Genomic DNA, 13,017 nt, shown 5'->3' with positions numbered 1-13,017 from the left:
CTACATCTGCTGTTTCCTCCTCTCTCTGATTCTCCCTCTCATTTTCTCTCTTCCTCCCTCTCCCAGTTTCTCTTTCCTCTCTGCTGGACTTTCCCTCCCTCTGCCAGCCGCCCACGCGCCGCTGTCTCCCCTCCCAATCCCGGCTGACCCCGCCCCTCTTGGCCTCCCCACCGCAGCCTGACCTCTTGCTCAGTTGCCCCCACAGTTGATGGGAGGGGCTGGGTCCACAGCACTGCTCCCCTCACCCAGATCCCTGCTGGGCTGGGACCTGGGGAGCTGGGGTCCCATAAATGGCTGAAGCTGTGATTCCTAAATGTTTGGAAATTAGGAGCTGGGGCCTGGACTCCAGGGCTTCAGTAGGCTGGGTCATTGGTAGCCCCTAATGGAGATAGCTGGGATCTTGGAAGGCGTGGGAGCTCAGAATCCTGGGTGCCTGGGAAGGCGTGAGCTATGAGTCAGGACTTCCAGCGTTGTGAATGAAGCCAGGGGTCTGGAAGTGTGGCTTTAAGTGGATGAGTCCAAGTCCTCCAGCAAGGAAGGAGTGGCACCAGATTCCCCAGTTCTGCAAAAGCAGTGTCCAGTGGCCAGTGTCAACCTCCACCTCAGACCCAGGTGAGAATTCTGTTCTAGACTAAGGATGAGAGGGAGACATTGTTCCTGGGAGTATTTTGAGGAAAAAGGTTATGGACCAGGTCAGGCGTGGGAGGCGTCAGAGAACTGGGTCTGTGTCCCTGGACCTGGAATTTGTGGCAGGAGACCCTCCACTGCCATGAGGTTCAGTTGATGCTACCCAGCCAGAATTTCAGTTTGTGTAGCAGAAGTTTTGTATAAATTTGAAGCAGGTGATATATAAAATAGATAAACAACAAGGACCTACTGTATAGCACAGCGAGCTATATTCAATATTTCATTATAACCTATAATGGAAAAGAATCTGAAAGAAAATATTTGTATATACATGTATAACTGAATCACTTCGCTGTACACCTGAAACTAACACAACATAGTAAACGAACTATACTTCCATTTTAAAAATGGTTTAAAAAATTGAAGCAGGTGAAACCCAGGAGTGGAGCCTTGTGACTCAGACAGGGCAGGGGTCTGAGTATTTGGTTTAGTATCTTCACATCTCATATTTGTTGAGCACCTACTATGTGCCAGGCACTGAGAAGAAAGCAGTGAGCAAAGTAACGTGCCTACCTACAGGGGGCTTTCACGTTCTCGTTCTCTTTTGCAATGAACCTAGACTCTTCTTGTGACCATCTTGAGCAAGTGATTTCATTCTCAAGCCTCAGTTTCTCCGTCTGTGAAGTGGAAACATTAATGCTCTCCCACACTGGATAGAAGACGGCCGGGATGGGAAGGTGGGAGACCCTAAACTGGGTCCTGCTGGTTAGATTAAGGGGAAAGGACATTTGCCTGGAGCAGGGGTTGAGCCAGCTCCCTCACTGTTCAATTGGTTCACGAGTTTGATTGACAGCTCGCTTGCTTCGGGGCGTGGCCACATTCGGAAACGCCGTCGTGACATCACAAAGCCCGGAATCTCCGCGAGAAGTCCAACCTTATTTTCTGTTCCGTCTCTCACGTCTACGTTTCCAAACCCCACCTCCCGCGTCACGTCAGCACTTCCGGCTGCGCTGGCCTATAAAAGCCGTGCAGGCGGCGTCAGCGTTAACTTGATCCGGTTCTTACAGGTTTGTTTGTATACGTCTCCCTGCACGACTCTGCGCCTGTTTGTCGCGACAGCGCTTGCAGCAGCCGGTAACAACTTGAGTCCCCGAGCCAGGCGCCGGAGGGCGAGATGAACACCCTGGCCTCCCGAACCTTCTGGACCTGCGATCGCTTGTGGCAGCCCCAGCCGGTACTCCTGCCCCCAGGGTGACGCATAGTACCCAGCCGGTGAGTGGCGGCGTTGGAACGCCTAAGTCCCCAGGGGTTTGGGAGCTGGAGATCAGACTCTTGGTCACTAATGAGAAAGGAGCTCAAACCTTTGGGTTCCGAGATAGAAGGGCTCGGGGCCTGGACTCCTGGGTCCTACGGAGGGCCTGGGAACCTGAACTCCTGTGTTTGGAGGGGTGGGACGGGGACGGACCTCAGGGATCGGATTTAGGAAGGAGAGGGAATTAGGAGATTGGAATCCTGACCCGGACAGAGGAGTAGTCTGGGAGCCAGACTCGGGTCCCAAATGAAGGAGCAATCTAGGAATCGGAATTTTTGTGTCTCCGAGGGAGGTGGGTGATGGGGGCCTGATTTGTCAATCCTCAGGAGGATGAGAAGCAGGGACTAAGGACTGTCCCCAAGGAAAGCAAGTAGAAGACTTGTCTTTTTGCTTCTTGGGACTAGAAGTCTGAGAGGAGATGGGGCTGGGGGCTTTGGGGCTAAGCAAGGAGAGAAGGGGGACCCAGATTCCTGGGTATTCAGAGATGAGGCAGGAAACAAAGGACCGAGATGGGAGTGGCTGGGATCAGAAAGGAATTTGGGGCAGGGACGCCCTCTCTCGTGTTGCTGTTTGTGTTACTATTTTCGTTGCTATGACTCAGAGTCATTCATCCTCAGAGTCATTCATCCTCTGATGTGATCCCCTAAATGGCTTCTAATCTTTATTCCTTTTGTTTCTCACTTTCTCCCAGCCCAGACAGATGGCCCCAGGCCAAGTGCCCCATCAGTCTGCCCCCTGGAAGGATACCCACCCCTTCTTCCTCCTGTCCCCACTGATGGGCCTCCTCAGCTGGGCCTGGAGCCGCCTGAGAAGCCCAGGACCTCCAGAGCCCTGGCTGGCGGCACCAGTAACAGGAGCAGATCAGGGAGAGGCTAAGGCTTCTCTGACCACCCACCATGCTCCCTGGAGCAGGCGCCCTCCAGAGGAGACTGGAGACAATGGAGCAGCTGAGAGCGATGGAGCAGCATCGTCAGGGGCCTGCCCTGACCTGAAAGCCAAGTGTTCTCTTCTCGAAGCCTGGAGACTTTCAGGTGATGATGATGAAGAGAATGGCAGAGAAGAAGCAACCAGAGTCCCTAGCAAGCTGGGAAGTGAATTTATAGAGGGCCAGCCTGCTCCCCTGGCCTCCAGCCTTCGGATAAGATCCCTGCAGGACCCTCCTGGGGAGGAGAAATCTGAGGAAGGAGGAGTTGCTAAAGATAAAGAGATCATGTTCCCTTTTCTCCTATCAGGCTGGGAGTACTGTCCAGGCTCGGAGTTAGAGGAGGAGGGGGTTGGAGCTGTAAATAAAGAAGCTCCGAGAACATCTACGTCCCCCTTAGCTCCAGGATCCACGCCCAGAGCTTGGGTGTGCTGCCTTCCAGTGGAGGAAGGGGATGAAGCCACAGTGGAAGAAAGAACAGAGGATAAAGCAGCCACGAAGACCTCTACTGCCCCCTCATCTGTAGGCTCCCACCCCAGGGCCTGGGAAGGTTGTTCAGGGGAGGAGCGTGAGGAAGAGGCGGACAACAAGGCTGAGACCAGAGCAGCTGACCCAGAGCCACACTCAGTTCTAGCCCAGAGGCCCCTGCTCAGGACTTGGCAGCATCAATCCAGTGAGATCACAGAGGAGGATGAAGAGGAGGATGAGGACAGTGCTTTGTGGGCAGCTGAGGGTCTCTCTTGTGTCCCACACACCAGTGCCTTCCTGAGGGCCTGGGTCTATCGACCAGGAGAGGACACGGAGGACGAGGATGACAAAGAGGACAACAAGGACAACAAGGAGGAGGACAGTGATTCAGGAGCAGCTGAAGAGGAGGGAGAAGCTGAGGGTCCTTTTTCCATCCCCCCTACCAGTACCTTCCTAAGGGCCTGGGTGTATCGACCAGGAGAGGACTCAGAGGAGGAGGAAGATGATGAGGATGAGAATGAGGATGAAGATAATGAGTCAGAAGCAGCTGAGTCGGGAGCAAGTCCCTCCCTTCAAGCCCAGAATGCCCTCCTCAGGGGCCGGATCTATCGGCCTGGAGAGGAAACTGAGGGAGAGGAAACTGCTGAGGAGTGGAAAGAGGCTGAGTCCTGCCCCTTCCACGTGGCCATCTATTTACCTGGAGAGAAAGCGCCACCTCCCTGGGCTCCTCCTCGGTTGCCCCTCCGACTGCAGAGGCGGCTCAAGTTTGAAGAAACCCCCGTCAGGCATCAGGACCCTGAGCCTCTCCTAAAGACCAGAAAGGTGGGTGCCGAGAGCTTAGATTCTTGAGTGTTAGGGAGGAGAGGGCTGGAAGCCGAAACTCCTGGGCTTGGGGCCAGAAGGGCTGGAGGCCCTGACTTCTGGGTCCCCTGTGTTGCAGAGGGTTGCGCTGGGAGGGCTGTGTTCACTGTAATGCAATCCTTTGCAAGAGGCTGGGCCCCTGTGGGAGGAGGAAGCAGTTGTGGCTCAGGTCAACCCCGGGGAACCACCTCCACCTTCAGGTGGCTTGGCGAATGACTAGCCAGATAACAATCATTGTTATGCAACTAATTTTTGTTTGGTTCTCTCTCTCTACCCACCTCCCATCTGTGGCTGTTTGTATCTTGTGTCTATCTCTGTGCTGGTCCATCTCCAGGTGCGCTTCTCTGAGAAGGTCTCTGTCCATCTCCTGGCTGTCTGGGCAGGACCAGCCCGGGCCGCCCGCAGAGGCCCTTGGGAGCAGTTCGCCCGGGATCGCAGTCGCTTCGCCAGACGCGTTGCCAGGGCCCAAGAGGAGCTGGGCCCCTACCTCACCCCTGATGCCCGAGCCAGGGCCTGGGCACGCCTCAAGAACCTTTCCACTTCTGTGGCCACCATACCTGCCCCTACCCAGACCTTACCAATGTCCCCCATCCAGGCCACGCCCTTGAGCCATGCTACAGCCTCTCCCCTCCTTCATATGTCTCCTTGCCTGGACCTCAGTGGGAGGCGTGGCTAAGATGATGTAGTTTTCATGTTATTAACTATTTATTTTTTTAAGTGTTGGTTTATGTAGGAATAAAGTCTTTTGTAGTGAGCAGTGTCTCTGTGTCTGAACTGACAGCATCCACTATTCCTGGGTCCCCAAGAAAGTTGGGAAGAACAGCAAAAGGCGAGTGCCTCAATAGAGGATAAACTACATTCCCCATCATCTCTTGGATTTGCCTTTTTTTCATTGTGAAGCTTCTATTGAACTAAGGGCTGGTGGGTTTGGCAGTTTTTCTTTTGCTTCTGCCTAAATTTTTGTTAAACTTGGGATGGTTATCTCCCCAAGGGGGCTGGCAGCTGGACTCACTAATCCCTCAGAAAGTGTTAAGCTCCAGATTTCTGTGCCTCCTGGAATGTAAAGACATCCTACTGGCAGGTGTGGTGAGTTCCTCAAGGCTTTCAGCTGCCCCGTTTCACATTTATAAGCCCTTTTTCCTTACCTACAGCACATGGCTAACAATCGCACATACCTTATGAGACTGTACAGCCCAAAGGAGTTCATGTTTAAAACAATGCTTCAAATAACAAATGTTACGTAAGTGTTAGCTAGCATTGTAATTATTCTCTCACCTGCATGCATGTCCTTTAATTACTCACCCTATTTAGCTCTCCAGCTTGGAACTATTCTCAGCAGTTCAAACAAGAGTGGCCCAAATGTCCTGCACCGTCCAGCCTCATACCCTCCCCCTCTGCACTGGTTTCCCCAAGTTCCTCTACACTATCATTTCATTCCCAAACCGACCAAGCCCCCTTCCACCTTAAGATCTTTGTAGGAGCTGTAGCTACTGCCTGATGTTCCTATCCTTGAACCTTCTGGTTCAGCTAGTTCCTTGAGATTCTTCAGATGTAGTCTGAAAATCATTTTTTTAGAGATGTTCTGACCGAGCCAGTTTGTGCCTCCATGTGCTTTCCTCCTTTATAGCAGACGAGCATTTTGATTTTTTGTTAAGACCCATCTCCCATGATCGGCCTGTGATTTCAGGAAAGCAAGTGCTGCTGAACAGCCCACTCCCTAGAGCATAGTACTAGGCACCCAGGCGGTGGCTAATAAGTATGGGTTATTAGTAAACTGGGGCAAAAGAAGGCATGTTGGGGCCCTTTGTCCAAATGAGCAGGCACAGAAGCTGATGGGAGTATTTCATTGAATTACTCACACGCCAGCTTCCCATTGAAAATGGACAAGCAGATGGCGAAGGCTTGGAGAGGGCAAAGTGGGAAGCAGAAGTCCATGGTGAACGCGTCTGGGGCTACGCGGCCGAATTGGAGCACCACGTAGTTCGCTGAGGAGGAAGTCAGGAACTAAGCCTCGCGTGTCTCATTTCCCTGCTGCGGGCCTCTGAGCCGGGAGAACTACGACTCCCGAGAGGCTGTGCGGTGCCCTTTTCTATGCCCAGAATCCCTCTGAGGGCCATGCAAACTACACTTCCCAATAGGCTTTGCAATAGCGTGGCGTCCGCCCTGCCTAGAAAAACGCTCAGGTGCTCATGGGAGAAGTAGTTCTCGTCCGCTTATGCCCCCCCCTTTCCCAGGTAAACCGGTTCCTAGAAGCTCACGGTCATCCGGATGCACGATCTGGAAGTTCTTGACTGAGGCCCGGGTGACGCGACCATGAAAATCGAGCACATAGGTGCCGCTGTCGTCGCTCCACGATGGGGCTTTATTTTGCAGCAGGGCCAGCCCCTGGGTGGCCCCCCGTTGGAGGCGACTCAGTAGCGACTCCTGTTCCTAGAGGGTAAAGTAGGGGGCATGGTTAACCTACCACCAGCCAGCTTCCTACCTCCGGACGGCAGAATTTTGAGTCCCTAGTCTGTCCTCACGTAAGTCTGACGAAGTCCTCCCAGCTTTACACGTGACCTTATGCAATCTATCGGCCCTCTCCCTCGTAGGAATTATGGCCTGTCCCCCAGCCCCTCCTCTCCCATTGACCCAGAAATTCTCAGCCTTGCGGGACTCACATTTTGTGGCTGGACGCTAATTCTCTGGTTTTGGGCGTCAATTCCTGGAATGATTACAGTCATTTTCCGAGGCCCTCGGAATCCCAAGACGTTGGTCTCCTGGGGGTAGCAAGCTCCATTTGGCCTGTGTCTTTCTCCCTCCCCACCGTCCTGTTCTATTCTCTTTCGTCTCCCGGGCACTCACATAACACACAGCCCCCAGCTCCTTCCTGATCCGAGTAGTCTCTGGGAAGAAATTCTTCTTTTCAGGATTCACCCCATTGTCGAAGATGGAGAACTTCGTGCCCAAGACATTAGATCTACTCCAAAAGGGGAGTGATCAGCATAAAAATAATAATTATTACTGTTTTGCTGTTAACATTAACTGCTTTCCCATCTCATCTCATCAAATCTTCCCATCAATCCTCTACATAAGATTCATGTTCTGTGTCCCATGTATTCAGTCCCTGCCCTCTCCCATTCTTTGGTAAGCCATGAGTTTAGCCTCCTACTTCGGCTCTAAGGAATGCTCTTCCCTCTAAAACTAAAGAACTCATATATCCCAACCCTCTTCTCCCCCAGTGCTTAGGAGTCCCAGCCCCTTGCCTCTCAAGAAGTCAAATGCCTTAAATGTCAGCCTTTGCTCCAAAGCCTTCAGTTCTTCTGTTGCCAACCACCCTGGGCTTACAACTTGAAGAACTACAAAACCCATCAGCCCTAAGAGAAAAGATCCTAGAGCAGATGGAACTTCTACCTGATGGCCTGATGGGAAATGTAGTTCAATTGTCCCTTTCTTCCCCCAGGCCCCCTGCTACCTGTTTCTCGCACATCAGGACTCTGCCCACCTGACTTTACCCACAAAGTTGTCTCCCTCCCGAGATAGGTCTATGGGGTCCAGGGAGATGAGATAATTAGAGGTTTTGCTTCTTTTTCTCTTGCGCGCAGCCAAAAGGAAGTACTGTGGATGTAAGAAATAGCCTATTAGAATCGATTTTTGGTATCTGGCTAGGGCTAGGGGCCCAAAGACAAGGAAACACCCTGTCCCCAAGACAGAGGAAAGGGTAACGGAGTAATGTGTCCCAAGGCTTGCTGGGAGATGTGGTTCTCACTGAAGGAAGTCATCAGCTGGGTCCTGAATAGGGAGCTTCATTTCACATCTTAATATCTCCCCTTCATTCCTTACACCATTGGGTCCAGGGTTGGGGCTGAGCCCAGGCAGGGATGAGCCTGACTGGCAGGCAGGGCCAGGCTTTGAAGAATAGGGAAGAGCCTCTCTTGGAACTTTGCAGCAGGACTTTGGTAGGCGTTTCAACAGGGAAAAGCAGGTCTGGCACTGAGTAGGGAAAAAGCCTCTTCTGGGAGAGAGGAGTACCTTGAGGAGAGACTGCCACACCCGGGAAGGGAGTGGCCAGACTAAGAGGAGCTAAGCTTGGCTCCGGAAGGGAAATCCACGAGGGGAGAGGCTTGGTTCCTGAGAGGCAGGGTTTATCCTAGGATTGGATGGGGCCTGATTAGCACAGAAGGCTCGGTGAGGGACCAGACTTTGCCCAACAAAGATGGGGCCAATACCTCAAGAGGCCTGTAATGGGTGGGGTTTGGGACCCTGTGGCCTGGCTTTGAGAAAGACTGGCCCACCTGAAGGGTGGACAGGGCTTGATTATGGGATGGGGAGGGCCATAGGAAAGGAGAGGAGACTAGTTCTCTGAAGGTCAGGGCTTGGTATTGGAGCTGACTGGTCCTAGTTCAATGGCGACCAAGTCCGGGAATTGCGAAAGTCTTGACCTCGCTCAGAAAGGGGCTGGACTTGCCCCTGGGAATTGAGGCTTGCTCGCAAGGCTGCCAGACCGTACCTTCTGGCCGTCGGGCACCTCCAGGTAGAGATAGTAGCAAGGGAACATGCCCTTGTCTACGCCGCGCTTGTCACGTCTGATGCAACACTGCACCGTGCAACCGCACCGCGCAGGCCTCAGCACATACGCTTCCATGTTCCTGCCCGGCCAAGGGCCTGGGGCGCGGGGAGGCCAGCGGGGCGAGCTCCCGGCATCGCTGCTGCCCGTGCTACCCGTGCCTTCCGAGGCCTCGGACACCTCCTCGCCGGCCGCCCCTGGGGAGTTCCTCACGGTAGACTCCGATTCCTCTTTCTGCTCTTCCAGGTCTTCGCCCTAGCCCACGTGCCAAATTCAAGTTGAGGGACAGCCGAGACCTGCCCTTCACCCAACTTGCCAACTAGTGATTGGCCATCCCAGCTCAAGAGTTACACCCTCTCTCAGCCAAGTTTTCTACCTATTGGTCAAATATCTCGGCCACCTGCTGATTGGCCACTACGTTCAAGGGGCCCACCCAGCCAAGTTCTCATCATGTTTACTGGCCAGTACCTTTAGCCTCCCTCTGCAACCACACCCACTCCACCTACCTATTGGAGAATCCCGTTGAAAGTACTGCCCATTCCGCTAATGCCAGTGTTCATTGGGCTAGATAACTCATAATACCGCCCAGATCTACTCAACTGAAACTATCGCACCTTCGTCCATACCAAGGTGAGTGCCAACTGGCCCTTTCTATCACTGTTTCACCCTCTCCAAAGCTCACTGCCTTTCAGTGGGCTGGGTTTTAATGTCTATGCTCACATCAATTCAGATCCTCTAGATTGACTTACTAAATGGTGCATCACAGAGCCTCTGCTAGCTCAAACATAACAGGTTCCACCCACCAGTAAAAAAGGACCTTGACTGGACTTCAGAATTTTAGCCATCCCTCACCCCGCCAGAGTCCGAGACTAGCCCTCCTCCACCTATATTCTTACTGGCTGTGCCACCTCCCACCTTGTTGGAGGCCAAGTCTCCATGGCCCCCATCACCATCCATTCCAGGGTTTGGTCTCGGACTAGGCACCTCGTATTCATCTCCAACATCCTGGGATTCACTCTCATCCTCAGCACTGCCCCCTATGAGGTGGAAGAAGCCCTAAGAAGACTGAGCTCAGGACACCTGGGTCCCAGGAGTTTGGGACAAGGTCACCAATACTAGTTGGAAAAGGCCAGAACTCCTGGGTTTCTGACCCTTATTTATTTCTCATCAACCTCACTTGCCAGATGCTCCTCCCTCTCCTTGTGCTCAGGGGTCTATACAAGCTGAAAAGTCTCTGTTCTGGATCTAAGGACAAGGAGAGGTTAGAATCCTCCCTTTCCCTTGTCCTAGAGAGAGCATTGGAGAGACTGGGGAACTAAAATGGGATGGTGAGCAGAGTTTGAGGTGATAACCCAGAGTCCTGTTATTGAAATCATTGGTCATGTCATGAGAATAAAAGGAAATGTCACTACAATGGAATATTATTATGAAATAAAAAGGAATGAAGTACTGATAGTGCTACAACATAGATGAACCTTGAAAACATGCTAGGCAAAAGAAACCAATCACAAAAGGTCATATACTGTATTAACCTATGCATGAAATGTCCAGAATAGGCAAATCAAAAGAGACTGAAATTAGATTACTGGTTACTTAGGTCTGGGAGAAATGGGGAGGCAGGTACTGATAAAAGGTTCAGGGTTTTCTTTGGGGGGTGATGATAATGTTCTAAAATTCATTGTGATGGCTGCACACCTTGGTAAATACACTAAAAACCACAGAATTGTTAACTTTAAATGAGTGCATTGTATAGTATGTGAAATATATCTCAGCAAAGCTGTTACAAAAGTGAGGAGGGGAGGATTTGCCACGTGGACCAGAGGGCCAGATTTCACCCGAGGTCCCCAAAATTACCAGGTCGTTGGCGGGCTGGCCAACCCCTCCGTCGAGTCCCTGGAGGCTCTTCATAAGGAGGTGAAGAGGCGAGAACATCCTCCACAGAGACTTCCTCCAACTCCGGATCGGAACTGTCTGGTAGTCAGGATAGGGAGGGGGACTAGAGATTGGGATTTCTGAGGACTGGGGAGGGAAAAAGCTGGAGATTCAGATTCTTGGGTGTTGGAGAAGGAGAAAGTTCAAGACCTGGACTCTGTGGTGGGAGGGATAACGGGGTTCGCGGGGATCCTTTGGAGAACAAAGATTGAGGTCCAGACTCCTGGGTACTAGTGGGAGTGGAATTCTAGGGTATAGGCTGCCCAAGGATTTGAGATTACCTGCCTCTGTCAGCGATACCAGTGGGCCACACTCGCCACTGCCATCTCCACAGCAGCTCACAGTGCCCAGGACACTGTGGATAACAGGGCGCAGATGTGCCTCTGGCACGTTCTCCTGAAGAAAAGGGTTCCTGGGGCCTGGGAGAAGGTGCCCATTATCAGGATGTACAAATTCTGGTTCTCTGAGAAGATCCGCCTCCTCACTGGGCTCCCAGACATTGCCCCTGATTGACGACCCAAATCCCCGACACCCACTGAGAACCCAAATTCCATCCTAAGGTTCAAACAAGCACAAGCCTACCGCTAAACAGTCGGCGGTTCCGTGTGCAAATAGCCCCACGCCGCGCTCTCAGTCTCTCCAGTACCTCGGCTCTAAATCACCCAGGCCCAGCCCCTAGCACTTCACCAACTTCAGCCGTCAGGGACTTCCAAACTGCATCCGGGCTTTCCCAGGCCACGCCCCCAGTCCTACCAGGCCCTCCCCAGGACTCCTTAGACCTCCCCCACCAACCCCGCCCTCTCTGGGCGGTCCCCGGCTCTCCCAGGCTCCGCCTCAGAGCTCTAACAAAGCTAATTACAGGATTCTTTCGGGCCCCACCTCTAGTTGCACCATAACCTGCACCTGCTCTCTTCAAGGCCCTGCCCCAAAGTCTCACAGGTCCTGTCCCTGGGCCCCAACAAGCTCTGCACTCAGGCTCTCCTGAGCCCCGCCCAAGGGTTGTCAAGCCCCGCCCCCGTGCTCTACCAAGTCCCCGCCCCAGGGCTCCGCCAGGCCCCGCCCATTCAAGTCCTTTAGACCCCGCCCCCACATTCCCACAGACCCTGCCCCCTCCACAGGCCTATGCTCCTTCTGGACTATTCCTCACCCCTGTCTCCCGAGAGGCGTTTCTCCCGCCACCATGGTCGCCGGGGCCGCAGGAAAGCATCCAGATTGGCCCGAACCATGAGGGCCTCTTGGCGCTTCCGTCGCTGCTTCTTCTCAAACAGCCGCCGCTGTGGGAGCGGCAAAAGGGTGTATGGCGGCCAGGAACCCGACAGGAAGACAGGGATGGGTGAAAGGGGGCCTGGGCCAAGGGGAGGCTTGCATCGGTGGGAGAGTTCCAAGAGTCGAGGCCTTCAATCCCTCAGCAACTCCTTCCTTAGATCCAGGAGTCCTGGCACCCTGTCCCCTCCTCCCCCAGGACCTAGGAGTCCTGCTCTCCAGAATCCTTGTTCCTTAGAAATTTTGGAGTCTCAGCACCAAGGGTTGCTTATTAAGATCCTGAATTCCTATTTTCTCATTTCCCAGTTGCAAAACGTGAGGCTCTGGAGAGCAAATGAGGGCCAGGAGTTTCAGAACAAGACCTGGGGATGGGACTTTCAGGGAGGTATGGAAGATGGAAGAGGGGGTGTGGTTGGCAGGATTCCTGGGCATAGTACCTGCTGTTCCAGCTTCTGTAGCCTCATGGTGGCAAGCTCATCCCCCAGGGCCCTGAGAGAGGTGCAGGCTCATAGTGACAGCAAGCAGGTCACCCTAGTTGCCCAAGAGCCCCTCCCTCTCCTCATTCCCTCTGCTCAACTTAGGGTTCTGAGCACTTGTGAGGTCACAGAAGGGGCAGAACTTGAGCCTGCTCCACCAGTTCTGAAGCTTTTTCTCCCAGCACTTTGTCTGTCTAGAATCCAGAAGTCAGAGATCCCAAGGCCCCTCCTGTCTCAGGACTCAAAGCCCCCAGCCTCTCCTCTTTCAGACCCAAGGGTCTCCATCTACAGCTCCTTCTCTTTAGGTAGGACCCAGAAGTCCAGGCCCCCAGCCCCTTCCTGCAAGGACCAGAGCTGAATGGGTGTGGGCATAATGAAACTTTGAGAATTCCCCCCTGCACCTGATTTCCACTCCTGCCCACCTTATTTCCCCACTCACTCTTTCTTCCATATGTCATTCTCCTGAGACATTCTAGAGAAGCAAAAAGAGGAGTCAGGACCCAGACCCAACATCCCAATGGACTCTGCCCTCCAACACCTGATCTTAAACTTTAAGATTTTCTCCTGGACCTATACAGCCCAAATTCCAGTACCTACGCTTGTTACGGAC

The 13,017-nt window shown here is 53.0% G+C and overlaps 2 protein-coding genes across 3 annotated transcripts; one reads left to right on the top strand and one right to left on the bottom strand.

The window, feature by feature from the left end:
- The first annotated feature begins 1,660 nt into the window (after positions 1 to 1,660).
- PPP1R15A (protein phosphatase 1 regulatory subunit 15A) lies at positions 1,661 to 4,944 on the top strand. 2 transcript variants are annotated; one of them, XM_006173853.3, is made up of 3 exons: positions 1,661 to 1,899; positions 2,631 to 4,151; positions 4,525 to 4,944. In XM_006173853.3, the coding sequence occupies exons 2-3, from the start codon at positions 2,640 to 2,642 to the stop codon at positions 4,864 to 4,866; spliced, it is 1,854 nt and encodes a 617-aa protein (XP_006173915.3). In that variant the 5' UTR covers positions 1,661 to 1,899; positions 2,631 to 2,639; the 3' UTR covers positions 4,867 to 4,944. The 2 variants fall into 2 exon arrangements, with proteins under 2 accessions (XP_006173915.3, XP_032341492.1); XM_032485601.1 differs by lacking the exon at positions 1,661 to 1,899 and adding an exon at positions 1,952 to 2,231.
- Positions 4,945 to 5,641: 697 nt separating this feature from the next.
- Positions 5,642 to 12,395, bottom strand: TULP2 (TUB like protein 2). Its single transcript, XM_032487392.1, has 11 exons — positions 12,369 to 12,395; positions 11,816 to 12,029; positions 10,950 to 11,087; positions 10,591 to 10,707; positions 9,652 to 9,773; positions 8,680 to 8,991; positions 7,675 to 7,787; positions 7,035 to 7,149; positions 6,851 to 6,949; positions 6,449 to 6,620; positions 5,642 to 6,175 (listed from the first exon to the last, which is right to left on the bottom strand). The coding sequence occupies exons 1-11, from the start codon at positions 12,393 to 12,395 to the stop codon at positions 6,042 to 6,044; spliced, it is 1,563 nt and encodes a 520-aa protein (XP_032343283.1). The 3' UTR covers positions 5,642 to 6,041.
- Between the last annotated feature and the right edge of the window lie 622 nt (positions 12,396 to 13,017).

This window comes from Camelus ferus, chromosome 9, assembly GCF_009834535.1.
Source record: "Camelus ferus isolate YT-003-E chromosome 9, BCGSAC_Cfer_1.0, whole genome shotgun sequence".
Classification (NCBI taxonomy): Eukaryota; Metazoa; Chordata; class Mammalia; order Artiodactyla; family Camelidae; genus Camelus; species Camelus ferus.
Note: the sequence above shows the minus strand (reverse complement) of the source record. Positions and strands in the feature narration are given on the sequence as shown.

Excerpts from the sequence above, each read along its gene's own strand:
- PPP1R15A (XM_006173853.3), top strand. The coding sequence starts at position 2,640 with ATGGCCCCAGGCCAAGTGCCCCATCAGTCTGCCCCCTGGAAGGATACC. Across the intron at positions 4,152-4,524 it reads CTCTCCTAAAGACCAGAAAG|GTGCGCTTCTCTGAGAAGGT; the intron begins GTGGGTGCCGAG and ends GTCCATCTCCAG.
- TULP2 (XM_032487392.1), bottom strand. The coding sequence starts at position 12,395 with ATGAGGCTACAGAAGCTGGAACAGCAG. Across the intron at positions 9,774-10,590 it reads GCCAGCCCGCCAACGACCTG|GGGGCAGTGCTGAGGATGAG; the intron begins GTAATTTTGGGG and ends TCCACCTCATAG. Across the intron at positions 6,176-6,448 it reads GATCGTGCATCCGGATGACC|CGAACTACGTGGTGCTCCAA; the intron begins GTGAGCTTCTAG and ends CTTCCTCCTCAG.